The sequence below is a fragment of the Procambarus clarkii genome, chromosome 26, assembly GCF_040958095.1.
Source record: "Procambarus clarkii isolate CNS0578487 chromosome 26, FALCON_Pclarkii_2.0, whole genome shotgun sequence".
NCBI lineage: Eukaryota > Metazoa > Arthropoda > Malacostraca > Decapoda > Cambaridae > Procambarus > Procambarus clarkii.
The window spans coordinates 15460233-15475267 of NC_091175.1; the positions used below are offsets into that span (position 1 = coordinate 15460233).

General features: G+C 48.7%; 1 protein-coding gene across 12 annotated transcripts in view; it reads left to right on the forward strand.

The window, feature by feature from the left end:
• The window catches only part of Dab (DAB adaptor protein), a 112819-nt gene that overhangs the window by 27932 nt on the left and 69852 nt on the right, over positions 1-15035 (forward strand). The window contains exons 1-2 of one of the 12 annotated variants that reach the window (XM_069331926.1): positions 7258-7323; positions 10285-10672. The exons of 8 other annotated variants lie outside the window; for them this stretch is intronic. In XM_069331926.1, coding sequence (XP_069188027.1) covers positions 10585-10672 — 88 coding nt within the window. In that variant the 5' untranslated portion in view covers positions 7258-7323; positions 10285-10584. Of the gene's footprint in view, positions 1-7257; positions 7324-9876; positions 10673-15035 lie in introns of those variants that run through there. 3 more of the 12 variants (XM_045740180.2, XM_045740181.2, XM_069331924.1) reach the window with 3 other exon arrangements.

A 15035-nucleotide genomic window follows, 5' to 3' on the forward strand; every position in this document is an offset into this window, starting at 1 on the left:
CCTCGGGCCGGGCTTGGGGAGTAGAACAACTCCCAGAACCCCATCAAGCCTGGCCTCGGGCTGGGCTTAGGGAGTAGAAGAGCTCCCAGAACCCCATCAAGCCTGGCCTCGGGCTGGGCTTGGGGAGTAGAAGAGCTCCCAGAACCCCATCAAGCCTGGCCTCGGGCTGGGCTTAGGGAGTAGAAGAGCTCCCAGAACCCCATCAAGCCTGGCCTCGGGCTGGGCTTGGGGAGTAGAAGAACTCCCAGAACCCCATCAAGCCTGGCCTCGGGCTGGGCTTAGGGAGTAGAAGAGCTCCCAGAACCCCATCAAGCCTGACCTCGGGCTGGGCTTGGGGAGTAGAAGAACTCCCAGAACCCCATCAAGCCTGGCCTCGGGCTGGGCTTGGGGAGTAGAAGAACTCCCAGAACCCCATCAAGCCTGACCTCGGGCTGGGCTTGGGGAGTAGAAGAACTCCCAGAACCCCATCAAGCCTGGCCTCGGGCTGGGCTTGGGGAGTAGAAGAACTCCCAGAACCCCATCAAGCCTGACCTCGGGCTGGGCTTGGGGAGTAGAAGAACTCCCAGAACCCCATCAAGCCTGGCCTCGGGCTGGGCTTAGGGAGTAGAAGAACTCCCAGAACCCCATCAAGCCTGGCCTCGGGCTGGGCTTGGGGAGTAGAAGAGCTCCCAGAACCCCATCAAGCCTGACCTCGGGCTGGGCTTGGGGAGTAGAAGAGCTCCCACAACCCCATCAAGCCTGGCCTCGGGCTGGGCTTGGGGAGTAGAAGAGCTCCCAGAACCCCATCAAGCCTGACCTCGGGCTGGGCTTGGGGAGTAGAAGAGCTCCCACAACCCCATCAAGCCTGGCCTCGGGCTGGGCTTGGGGAGTAGAAGAGCTCCCACAACCCCATCAAGCCTGACCTCGGGCTGGGCTTGGGGAGTAGAAGAGCTCCCACAACCCCATCAAGCAGATTGAGTGGAGCGACAATTGGAGTGTGTGAGAGAATACTGTCTAGTGGGATCATTTGCCGTCCTTATAATAACTTCCTGAATTTATTTTTTCTTTTGTCGAACTGTTGGTGTGTGTGTGTGTGTGGGGGGGGGGGAGGGGGGATACTCATTTTATCCCAAATCTAATCTTCATGTCCATAGTTGAGGATTGTGAGAATAGGATAAATGAGATACAGCTGAAAGGTCACAAAATGAAATTGATGTGGCTTCCATCTCATGTATATCGCCTTGCTTATATATTTGCTCATCATATGTTTATTTGCACATAATTAAACTATCAGTTTAATTTGAGCGTTGGCTTCTGTTGATTCTTTGTGTTGCTCATTTGTGTGTTGTATCTTTTGTCAGCATTTCCTCTTCCTGTAAAGCACAATGTTGATATTGTGAAGACTGTGCTGCTTTCCGCCCGGCCTCATGGCTCATAGCTTGCTGCTGTACACGCCTAGTAAAGGAACAGCAGGTATGGCTGTACACGCCTAGTAAAGGAACAGCAGGTATGGCTGTACACGCCTAGTAAAGGAACAGCAGGTATGGCTGTACACGCCTAGTAAAGGAACAACAGGTATGGCTGTACACACCTAGTAAAGGAACAGCAGGTATGGCTGTACACGCCTAGTAAAGGAACAACAGGTATGGCTGTACACACCTAGTAAAGGAACAGCAGGTATGGCTGTACACGCCTAGTAAAGGAACAGCAGGTATGGCTGTACACGCCTAGTAAAGGAACAACAGGTATGGCTGTACACACCTAGTAAAGGAACAGCAGGTATGGCTGTACACGCCTAGTAAAGGAACAGCAGGTATGGCTGTACACACCTGCAAGTTTGTACGGTCGAAGGGAAGGGAATTATCAGGGGAAAGCGCCAAGCCATTACGACTATATAGCACTGGGAAGGGGGTCAGGATAAGGATTTGGGATGGGACGGGGGGAAAGGAATGGTGCCCCAACCACTTGGTGGACGGTCGGGGATTGAACGCCGACCTGCATAAAGCGAGACCGTCGCTCCACCGTCCAGCACAATTGGTTGGGTTGCTTTGTTCAGTCGAGCCTCAGCTCTTGTGCCCTGCATTTCGAACCATTAGTAATGCATTGACTTTTTCTCAAGTTGCTTGTATATATTGTGACGGTAACGTTGATGGGGGGGGGGGGCAGTCTGTAATGCCAGTCACAAAATATTTAAAAACAAAAAAGGAAAAAAAAAATTAAACTGCAAAAGGTGTCTTCACAGTGAGGTAAACTGTAGGATAAAACAGAGGGAAAAAACATTTAAAAATACTTTACTTTAAAAATAAATTAAACAAATTACAAAAAATATCGAGGCTTGGCTCTAATACAAAGTGTGCAAAACAAACAAGATGAATAATCAAATTTACGTTACGTTAATTTACGTTAATTTACAAATTTACGTTACGTTAAGGTGCAAAATAAAATATGGTGCGGAATACTGTTAGCTAGTCTGACTAAATCTGTTACCACACCGAGATGTGTTAACAGGTCTACTCAGTTGAGCACACAGGAGTAATCTGAATCTTAGAGAGCTTGGTAGCTCTATTTATACACAATATCGGCCGGCCAGAGGGCGCTGAGGTCTCCTTTAACTAGGAACCGGCTCACTTGAAGTGCTTGTTTGGGAGGGCGTGGCCTCCCAGTGACCCAGGTGCGAGGTGGGGTGACCGGGGGGGGGGGCGGGGGGAGCAGACTGGTGGTACAGTCTAGACGTCTGGAAGTAGTTGTTGTTCTTGGCTACAGTTCTTGATTACATAGATTACATAGACGTGAATGAGTAGAATAGGCGATAAGGGAGTAGGCCGAATCTCTTCCTAGAGATTTTACCGTGATAATATATATTTTTCGAATTGGGTATTTGTGTCTGCCACTTTCTCCTCCTCAACCGGACTGTAATTCGTATGTTAGATTGCTAGCAGCTGTGTCTAACAGCCTGGTTGACCAGGCCGGTAACAAGGAGGCCTGGTCAGAGAATTAACACAAAGTAAAGAAGGAATTAACACAGTAAACAAGAAATAAAAAAAAGGTTAAGTCTTCAAGACCTTTCCATGTTGTTGATCTTACCTCTTACCATGAAGACATTCTTCCTGGCTTACTAGTGACATTTGAGACTAGTTCTTCATCTCACTCGTTCTTCTGACTGAAGATCTACACTCCTGCCTTAGTCCTATGTAACATATATAACGTCCTATATACATATAGTCCTATATATATATATATATATATATATATATATATATATATATATATATATATATATATATATATATTATATATATATTTATATATATATTATATATATATATTTACGCTACTTTATATGTCTAACAGTTTCTGGGTGATTGGGCTTGCTCCCTTGTCTGATAATATATTAGCCATTACATTCACCTGGGCTCTGCGAGACTCGAATCCTGGTCCCTATGCATGTGAGGGTGAAGCTCTATCGACCGAGCTATTGAGAGGTCTCAATAAGAAATGTTTGGAATGTTTATTTCCACGGAAATGTGGATGATAATTTATATTGATAGTTATATACACTTTCTCCAACCTTTATCTCTGTTTTAACCATTGCTTTTTTTGTAGTTTGTCAATTCTCCTTACAATCTTGTATGTCGTTATCACGTCCGCCCTGTACCTTTTTTTTTTGTATTCCTGTGTGACGTCTAGTGTCCTCAGCCTTTCCTGGAAGTTCATGTCAGTCACCCAAGGATGCCTTGCTGGCTGCCTAACTGCCTAGATGGCACAGACACATAAGCTTTTACGGAAAAGATGCACAGGTTTCGCAAGTGGAGAGGTAAAGGTTTGAACCTGGCGGTGATTGGGAAAAGTGGGGAGTATTTCCTGGCAACTCTGGTAGAGTGGCCGCCGAGGTCATCTAGCCAATCAGATAAAGCGAGATCAATGTTGTCAGACTAATTGGTCTAGATGGGGATGGCCGCACACACACACACACACACACACACACACACACACACACACACACACACACACACACACACACACACACACACACACACACACACACAGAGGGGGGCCTGATAGCTGAGTGGACAGCGCTCTGGCCTCGTAATCTTAGGGGTCCCGGGTTCAATCCCCGGTGATGGCAGAAACAAAAATGAGTTTCACCCTCATGCCCCTGTTACCTAGCAGTAAATAGGTACCTGGGGAGTTAGACAGCTGCTACGAGCTGCTTCCTGGGGGTGTGTAACAAAAAGGAGGCCTGGTCGAGGACCGGGCCGCAGGGACGCTAAGCCCCGAAATCATCTCAAGATAACCTCAAGATTGTCATATCCTAGTCCAGTGGCCTTGACATACCTTGTCATATCCGCCGCCTCAATAGTTTTCCTTTTTCTAGACACTTGTATGTCAGCAAGACTTTCTTTTAGTAGTATTTGTTAGACTTCTTAGATCTGTGTTCGTGTGTATTCACCTAGTTGTGCTTGCGGGGGTTGAGCTCTGCTCTTTCGGCCCGCCTCTCAACTGTCAATCAATCGTTTCTAACTACTACTACTTTTCTTTCTTCCCCCCCCCCCCCCCCCCCACACACACACACATATAGCCCAGGAAGCAGCCCGTGACAGCTGACTAACTTCCAGATACCTATTTACTGCTAGGTAACAGGGGGCATAGGGTGAAAGAAACTCTGCCCATTGTTTCTCGCCGGCGCCCGGGACCCAACCGGGGACCACAGGATCACGTGTACAGCGTGCTGTCCGCTCGGTCGGCTGGCCTCCGAATGCGTGTACATCCGTGCTCATGTGTGTGCGTGTGTGAACTGCTATGAGTACTCACATACACTATGGTCGTAACTCCCTCGTGACTGTATAGTGAACTCGTCCTTCTAAAGTGTCCCAGCGTCAACAAAAACTGTCGTATTAAAGTGCCCCCCGTATCCTAACTCACCAGAGGATCACAACAGAAAACGGGACAATATGTTAATTTCACGAGTCGCTTCTAGTACAGGAGTTTTTGGCCAATTCCTAGTGTGATGAGCTATGTTGCTGGGGGCGAGATTCATGAAGCAGTTACGCAAGCACTTACGAACCTGGGGCCAGATTCACGAAGCAGTTAAGCAAGCACTTAAGAACCTGTACATCTTTCCTGAATCTTGGCAGCTTTGTTTACAATTATTAAACCGTTAATGAGCTGCGAAGCACCAGGAGGCTGTTTATAACAATAACAACAGTTGATTGGCAAGTTTTCATGCATGTAAACTGTTTAATAAATGTAACCAAAGCCGTCAAAGATTGAGGAAAGGTGTACAGGTTCGTAAGTGCTTGCGTAACTGCTTCATGAATCTGGCCCCCAGCTCGTGGGTGGGCGTGGGTGGCTGTGTCGCCTGTGGGCGTATGGGGGGGTAGGAAGGCAGCTTCCGTTGTTGGGAGCGGCCGGAAACATCATCTTTTAGAGAACTGACTCGGGCCGGAATTTGCGAATGGAATTCCTGGTTGTTCAATATCGGTAAGGAGGAAGATGTTCATTGTAACTAAATAGTGACATTTAGTTTGTAACACTCTGTATGCTCACGACGTTTGTGTGTGTGTGTGTACTCACTTAGTTGTGCTTGCGGGGGTTGGGCTCTGGCTCTTTGGTCCCGCCTCTCAACCGTCAATCTACTGGTGTACAGATTCCTGAGCCTCCTGGGCTCTATCATATCTACATTTGTAACTGTGTATGGAGTCGGCCTCCACCACATCACTTCTCAGTGCATTCCATTTGTGTGTGTGCGTGTGCGTGTTGGAGTGGTTGCGTGTGAGTGTGACACTTCCGACCAGCGGGCCGGAAGACCTGTCTTAAGCAGAAACGAGCCGCTCCTTAAGGTGTGTTACAAGGGACTTAAGGCGTGTCAGCCAGCAGTGTAAGTTTTGGTTGTATTTGAGTCCACTCAGTTTGCCGGTGCTGCCTCGTATGAACCAATAGGAGCTGCCTCGTATGGACTCCATATTGGTCCATAAGATGCAGCTCCTATTGGTCCATACGAGGCAGCTCCTATTGGTCCATACGAGGCAGCTCATATTGGTCCATACGGGCAGCTCATATTGGTCCATACGAGGCAGCTCCTATTGGTCCATACGAGGTAGCTCCTATTGGTCCATACGAGGCAGCTCATATTGGTCCATACGAGGCAGCTCATATTGGTCCATACGAGGCAGCTCCTATTGGTCCATACGAGGCAGCTCCTATTGGTCCATACGAGGCAGCTCCTATTGGTCCATACGAGGTAGCTCCTATTGGTCCATACGAGGCAGCTCCTATTGGTCCATACGAGGTAGCTCCTATTGGTCCATACGAGGCAGCTCCTATTGGTCCATACGAGGCAGCTCCTATTGGTCCATACGAGGTAGCTCCTATTGGTCCATACGAGGCAGCTCCTATTGGTCCATACGAGGCAGCTCCTATTGGTCCATACGAGGCAGCTCCTATTGGTCCATACGAGGTAGCTCCTATTGGTCCATACGAGGTGTGGGAGATGCTGGAGGCTGTGGGAGATGCTGGAGGCTGTGGGAGATGCTGGAGGCTGTGGGAGATGCCTGAGGCTGTGGGAGATGCCTGAGGCTGTGGGAGATGCTGGAGGCTGTGGGAGATGCTGGAGACTGTGGGAGCTGCTGGAGGCTGTGGGAGATGCCTGAGGCTGTGGGAGATGCCTGAGGCTGTGGGAGATGCCGGAGACTGTGGGAGATGCCGGAGGCTGTGGGAGATGCTGGAGACTGTGGGAGATGCCTGAGGCTGTGGGAGATGCCTGAGGCTGTGGGAGATGCTGGAGGCTGAGGGAGATGCTGGAGGCTGTGGGAGATGCTGGAGGCTGTGGGAGATGCTGGAGGCTGTGGGAGATGCTGGAGGCTGTGGGAGATGCTGGAGGCTGTGGGAGATGCTGGAGGCTGTGGGAGATGCTGGAGGCTGTGGGAGATGCTGGAGGCTGTGGGAGATGCTGGAGGCTGAGGGAGATGCTGGAGGATGTGGGAGATGCTGGAGGCTGTGGGAGATGCTGGAGGATGTGGGAGATGCTGGAGGCTGAGGGAGATGCTGGAGGATGTGGGAGATGTATGGTGTTGATCATTTAGTTCTGCGTTTATGCTGAATGTTTGTTGCTTCTAAAATGTGATTGAGAGGGATGAGGGGAGGATAGGAGGGGGGCGGAGACGGGGGGGTAGGGGGTATGTGGGTGGTAGTAGTAGTGGGGTGAGGGGGGGAGGGCAGGAAGGGGGAGAAGGAGGGGTAAGAGTGGAGGCACTGTGCCCTGAGGCCACCAGACTCCTCAGTGCCACAGTCTCCTGTGCTGGGGTGACAACGCGTGACAGCTCTACCGCAACTCACTACCGTGATGTGTGTCGGGGTGACCTGGTTCAGTCGTCACGTGACGGGGTGACACCAGGTGACACCCACTTGACTATGGGTGTCACCTGGAGGGGGAGCCATTCTGGCAGCGTCTGAAAGATTGTTCTTGTGCTAGTGAAGTGCCCTTGCCTCCCTCTCCTGGGTTACAAGTGACATAATTGGGGTGGTTTTAGAGTGCCTACCACAGACCTGGCTATTCGTGTATACATTGGTAGCCCAGTATGTATATATTGTCTCCCGTCCTCCGTGGATAGGGTTAGAGATGTCTTGGGCGTCATATAGTGTATTGTGCACTCAACTACAGCAGGTGATGCTGGTGGGTTGAGAATGTTACTGGTGACAGGGAGGCGGGGATGGTCCCTGTGGCTCATTTGGGTACTCACTTTCCACCCGTGTCCACGCTTCTGTGTGTGTGTGTGTGTGTGTGTGTGTGTGTGTGTGTGTGTGTGTGTATTCACCTAGTTGTATTCTCCTAGTTGTATTCACCTAGTTGTGCTTGCGGGGGTTTAGCACTGCTCTTTCAGCCCGCCTCTCAACTGTCAATCAACCAACTGTTACTAACTAGTTTTTTTCCCACACACCCACACGCCCCAGGAAGCAGCCCGTAACAGCTGTCTAACTCCCAGGTACCTATTTACTGCTAGGTAACAGGGGCATAGGGTGAAAGAAACTCTGCCCATTTGTTTCTGCCGGCCCCGGGAATCGAACCCCGGTCCACGTGACTACGTATCAAGCGTGCTGTCTACAGCCGCCGGCCCCCCCCCCCCCTGTGTGTGTGTGTGTGTACATATCATCTGTACTGTGAAGAAGCTACCCACCTGTTGTGTACTTGTTGATAGTTCTGGGAGTCAATGTCCCTGCCAGAATATTCCGCGATGTCATACATTGTGTAAAAAAGAGTAACGTGCACGCGCGTGTGAGGCGTTGACCTCGTTAACACTGTGCTGGCCACATGGTAAACAAGATCCGATGAAGCACCTCTTTGGTATGCTCTCCCTGACCCTCTGGAGGAGGGCGGAAGTTGGGAGGGAGGGAGGGAGGGAGGGAGGGAGGGAAGGAGGGAAGGGTAAGACGGTAAGTATTTTCAGGAAGTCAAGTGTGGGTGCGCTGGAGGGTGAGGCAAGTGTTGAGAGTAAGAAATAGATCTTTGTGTTTTGTGTGTGTGTGTGTGTGTGTGTGTGTGTGTGTGTGTTTTCTAATTTCATTACTTTACACTTTCCTGAGTTGAACTTCAGTAGCCATTTTCTAGACGATTCCTCCAGTTTGTCCAAGTTCGGCCTGTAGTCTCTTCATCTGTCTTGATTCTTCTCATAATTTTTGCATCATCAGCAAACATTGAGAGGAATGAGTCTATACCCTCTTGAAGATCGTTTACATTTATTAGAAACAGGATGGGTCCAAGTACAGAGCCCTGTGGAACTCCACTGGTGACATCTCGCCACTCTGATATCTCCCCCCTCATAGTTACTCGCTGTTTCCTGTTGCTTAGTTGCTGCCTTATCCACTGGAGCACCTTAACTTTTACTCCTGCCTGTTGTTCCAACTTTTGTAACAGCCTTTTGTGGGATAGTGTGCAAAGGCTTTCTGACAGTCCAAGAAAATGCAGTCTGCCCACCCTTCTCTTTCTTGCCTAATTTTTATTGCTTGATCATAGAGTTCTGTTAAACCTGTTAGGCACAATTTACCATCTCTTAACCCATGCTGTTGATGTGTTGCAAAGCTATTTCCCTCCAGATGCTCTACGAGCCTTTTCCTCACGACCTTCTCCATCACCTTGCATGATATACAAGTTAGAAAAACTGGCCTGTAGTTCGGTGCTTCTTGCCTGTCACCCTTTTTGTATATTGGGACTACATTAGCTGTCTTCCAACTTTCCGGTAGGTCTCCTGTTTCCAGTGACCTGTTATACACCATAGAGAGTGGCACACTTAGTGCTTCTGCACCTTCTTTTAGTATCCACGGTGAGATTCTGTCAGGTCCAGCAGCCTTTGTCACATCCAGCTCAAACAGATTCCTTTTGACCTCATCACTGGTGAAGTCAAATTCCTCCAATGTTGCTTGGTTTGCCTCATTTAGTGCAGGGGCTTCTCCTTGTTCTATTGTGAAGACCTCCTGAAATCTCTTGTTGAGTTCTTAACACACCTCCTTGTCGTTCTCTGTGTATCTGTTCTCCCCATTTCTCAGTTTCATCACTTGTTCCTTCACTGTTGTTTTCCTCCTGATGTGGCTGTGGAGCAGCTTTGGTTGGGTCTTGGCTTTACTCGCGATGTCATTTTCATACTGTCTCTCTGCTTCCCTCCTCACTCTGAGGTACACATTCCTGGCTCTCTGGTATCTCTCCCTGCTCTCTGGTGTTCTGTTATTCCTGTAGTCTCTCCATGTTCTTGTACTCAAGAATTGTACTTTGTGTACTCACCTAATTGTGCTTGCGGGGGTTGAGCTTTGGCTCTTTGGTCCCGATCCTTTGATCCTGTGTGTGTGTGTGTGTGTGTGTGTGTGTGTGTGTGTGTGTGTGTGTGTGTGTGTGTGTGTGTGTGTGTGTGTGTGTGTGTTCACGAGGTTGTCCTTGCGTGTGGCATCTTGGTCTTCGTGAGAGCCGTAGTGGAGAGTGCCTGGCCTGCCGGTGCCCTCTGGGCCACGGCTGCCACAGTACTGACTCCTCTATTGATGGATGAGCCGTGGGAGATCCTCTGGTGTTCGACTCCCAGAGCTTTTGCCCCTCATGTGTGTACTTATCTAGTTGTGCTTGCGGGGGGTTGAGCTCTGGCTCTGTGGTCCCGCCTCTCAACTGTCAATCATGTCCTGACTGTGAACCCTGAAGCACGTGTCTGGCGTCAGTAAGTTCCGTTCTCACTAATCTCTTGGTAAAAGATCAAATATCTAAATTGTGGGGAGTTTGGATCATGATGCAATGTGAGTAGTAATTACCGTTGATGTTTACACGCGTAGAGAGATGTGAAGAGATGTGAAGATGATAAATGTGGGAGACCAGTGATGTGTCTAGGAGCCGTCAGCTACCCAGAACCCCAGCATCTCGCGTTAGTGGGAAGGAAGTGACGCAATGACGTTCTGGGGAAAGAAACGCAATGCCTTCCCCGCCGGGCTCGGAAAATATACCCGTAGGGATGTGCGAGTGAGACGGGCTGTGGGACGGGCCATTGGCTTGTAGTGGTTGGCAAGTCTGCAGCAGCAGCAGCATCAGGGGGGCTTCAAGAGCCGTGCTGTGACCCGCAGAATACACTGGGCAGCATGGCCTCTGCCCCTGCGTCTGCGCCTCCGCCTTCTGCTGCGCGGACAACCAGTCTTACCCTGGCCGGACATCTTCGATTCTTCCGTGGTAAGTAGCTCTTGGTCCTGTAGGAGGTATCTTGAGCTTATCTTGAGATGATTTTAGTGTCCCCGCGGCCCGGTCCTCGACCAGGCCTCCATCCCCAGGAAGCAGCTCGTGACAGCTGACTAACACTCAGGTATCTATTTTACTGCTAGGTAACAGGGGCATAGGGTGAAAGAAACTCTGCCCATTGTTTCTCGCCGGCGCCCGGGATCGAACCCGGGACCATAGGATCACAAGTCCAGCGTGCTGTCCGCTCGGCCGACCGGCTCCCGAGGTAGGGGGAGGGGAGGGGGAAGAGGGAGAGTGGAGAAGGGAAGGGGTAAGGGGTCAGTAATGGGAAAGGGGGTGCCACACACACACACACACAGCCCTCTGGTATGACGGGAATGTTGCTCCCCAGCTTGAACACACCCATTCCCCCCTTCCCCCCCCCCCCTTCCCTCTCATTCCCTTCCCATCTCCCAATTATCTCTCTTCCGGGGGGGGGGGGGGGGAAGCGCCTCCGCGGTTCCGGTCTCTATGTTGATGGATCGTTCACACTGTTGGTGCCGGCAGCTCATAGTGCCAAGTGTACAGCTCGGTTGATCAAGTACTCTACTATACCTTGTAGTTGTGTATCACATTCCCACTTTACCACAACTCCAAATCTGTTGTAATAACCCTTATAGAGGGTGTTGAAAAGCATATATATAGAGCTATAGTAGCAAGATTCTAGTCTATTATAGTGCCAAGATTGGTCTCCACGAGCTGGTGATCTCAGCGGGCCTAGTCTTCAGTAGCATCTAAGACGACGTGGTTAGTTAACTAACAACTGGAGAGTTGTTAGTTAACTCTCCATGTCTTAAAGGAGGCAGGAGAGCGCCTCCTTAAGATATGCTGAGAAAGGCTTATGTTCTTATGACGAAATGTAAAGTTTTGCAATCTGACTTTTTTTTTTTTTTTGGCTCTCTTAAGTGCTAAATATATCTGCATGCACTTAAACACGGACTCACTCAACACACTCACACTCATGAACTTGCGAGCAAAAACACGCGTTCGGACAAGTCATAGCGGTGTAAGGAAGTTTTTTTGTTTTAGCTTTAGAGTAGTGGGGATATATAGTGAATTAGAGGAGGGGGTTGTAGAGGCAAACTCCATTCATAACTATAAAACAGGTATGATAGGGAAATAGGTCAGGAGGCATTTTATTGGACAACCTAGGTGGCTAGGGAAGAGGGGTACAGGAGCTAGAACTCGATCCTGCAAGGACACATGGATGAACACACACACACACGCGCACGCACGCACGCACGCACGCACGCACGCGCGCACACACACACACACACACACACACACACACACACACACACACACACACACACACACACACACACACACACACACACGTGTGTGTGTGTATAAACTCCATACACAGTTTTAAATGTAGATATGACAGAGCCCAATAGGCTCAGGAACCTGTACACCAGGGGCCAGATTCACGAAGCAGTTACGCAAGCACTTACGAATCTGTACATCTTTTCTCAATCTTTGGCGGCTTTGTTTCCAATTATTAAACAGTTAATGAGCTCCGAAGCACCAGGAGGCTGTTTATAACAATAACAACAACTGAATGGGAAGTTTTCATGCTTGTAAACTGTTTAATAAATGTAACCAAAGCCGTCAAAGATTGAGAAAAGATGTACACGTTCGTAAGTGCTTGCGTAAGTGCTTTCGTGAATCTGTACACCAGTTGATTAACAGTTGAGAAGCGGAACCAAAGAGCCAGAACGCAACCCCCGCAAGCACAACTAGGTGAGTACACACAGTTAGAAAGGCGGGGGTCCAAGAGCTAATAGCTCGATTCTGCGAATAGTAAACACGCAGAGGTTGTAGAGGAAGAGAACAGTGCATCATCTTGGCCGGCCAGCTGGCAAGGTCAGGGGCCTGGAGGATGGCAAGCAAGAAGCAGGCCAGTAGAACACGTGGAGAGAGAGAGAGAGAAGGGCTGAGTGTGACCCAACACCGTCACCACCACGGCTTCTCCCTCACCAAATATTGCCTCACAAACTTCATACTCTGCTTTAACCGGGCCACACACACACACACACACACACACACACACACACACACACACACACACACACACACACACACACACACACACACACACACACACACCTTGAAACAGCTTGAAACAAACACCTGTTGATTGACGGTTGAGAGGCGGGACCAAAGAGCCAGAGCTCAACCCCCGCAAACACAACTAGGTGAGTACACACACACACACACACACACACACACACACACACACACACACACACACACACACACACACACACACACACACATAGGAACGTATAAGATACTCAGAGGAATTGACAAAGTGGACATAGACGAAATGTTCACACGGAATAGTAACAGAACGAGAGGACATGGATGGAAGCTTGAAACTCAGATGAGTCACAGAGATGTTAGGAAGTTTTCTTTTAGCGTGAGAGTAGTGGGGAAATGGAATGCACTTCAGGAACAGGTTGTGGAAGCAAATACTATTCATAATTTTAAAACCAGGTATGATAGGGAAATGGGACAGGAGTCATTGCTGTAAACAACCGATGCTCGAAAGGCGGGATCCAAGAGTCAATGCTCTATCCTGCAGACACAACTAGGTGAGTACAACTAGGTGAGTACACACACACACACACACACACACACACACACACACACACACACACACACACACACACACACACACAGTGGTTGACAAATGGAATGCATTAGGAAGTGATGTGGTGGAGGCTGACTCCATGCACAACTTCAAGTATAGATATGATAGAGCCCAATAGGCTCAGGAATCTGTACACCTGTTGATTGACGGTTGAGAGGCGGGACCAAAGAGCCAGAGCTCAACCCCCGTAAACACAACTAGGTGAGTACACACACACACACACACACACACACACACACACACACACACACACACACACACACACACACACACACTCGTCTAGCCTTGAAACAATCCAGCTACCCTGCATTGATACCCCTGTAATTTCTTCCACAAATCAAGAACTCTATTTCAGAACCGATATTTACCCATGTCTTTCCAAGATCTAAACTGATTGACATGAGTCTGCCTGGTGTTGTCGGTATTTGCTAATGCTGTGAGTAGGCCTATGCTATGCCAGGGAGCCGTCGCCAACAACAGCCTTCTTGATCAAGGTATCACAAGGCAAACCTGGCCTTAGGCTGGGCTTTGGTAATTGAACTCTCGGAACCCATAGAAGTACTCGAGGTATACTTGGGGTATAGTCGAGGTATACTTGGGGTATTATACTCCAAATAAGGGTAAACTCCCCCCATCTGTATTATGGGAGCTGGTGCTGGTACACCAGTTCTCCCTTTCGTATCACCATTTTTGCAGGGGTTCGACCCTTCCTAATTAGGCCTCCCTCACTGCCACCCTTTCCATCCTCTCCTCTACACCCGTTGAGGAAGGTACCTATTACCTATTACCGAAGGTGCCTATTATCTATTTTTTATCGCCTGTTGTCCTGTGTGTCCATTTGTGTGTCGTTTGTCCAGGTTTCATGACCGTTTATCCTTTATTTCCGTCATCTGTTTGTGTGATTAATTAAGAACATAATTTAAGGAAATTGCACTAGGCCTGCCTGCCCATACGAGGCAGCGCCTATTTATATCCAGCCAAACTCATTCGACTATGACAGTGTCAGACCACGAAGGAAGAATTGAAACAGGAATTTCCTTAAGTACTTTCGTATTTTTTTCCTTAAGTACTTTCGTATTTTTTCCTTAAGTACTTTCGTATTTAATAATACATCTTCTGAAGGACATCTTCATTCGAATATATATGTCTATAATATATGTCTAACCTATCTTGAGGTTATCTTGAGATGGTTTCGGGACTTAGCGTCCCCGCGGCCCGGTCCTCGACCAGGCCTTCCTTTTGTTATACACCCCCCAGGAAGCAGCCCGTAGTAGCTGTCTAACTCCCAGGTACCTATTTACTGCTAAGTGAACAGGAGCATCAGGGTGAAAGAAGCTTTTTTGCCCATTTGTCTCCGCCTCCACCGGGGATCGAGCGATGTAAGCTTGAATTATTCAGTAATCTTACGTCTGTAGCGGTATTCGGTAATTCGTTCTTATAAAAATGGAACGGCAGTGTTTCCAAACCAGTATTTACCCAGGTCTTTCCAGACTAAACCTATATAGTTTATATATCCATTGTTTCGTGTTTTGTTTTTTGAGTTAAGTATTTATAACCTTAGTTATATCCCCCATATATCCATGTATATTGTTCAGCCAAGTCACACCTTACGGTGTATTATTTATTTATTTATTTATATACATGGGAGCCGGTCGGCCGAGC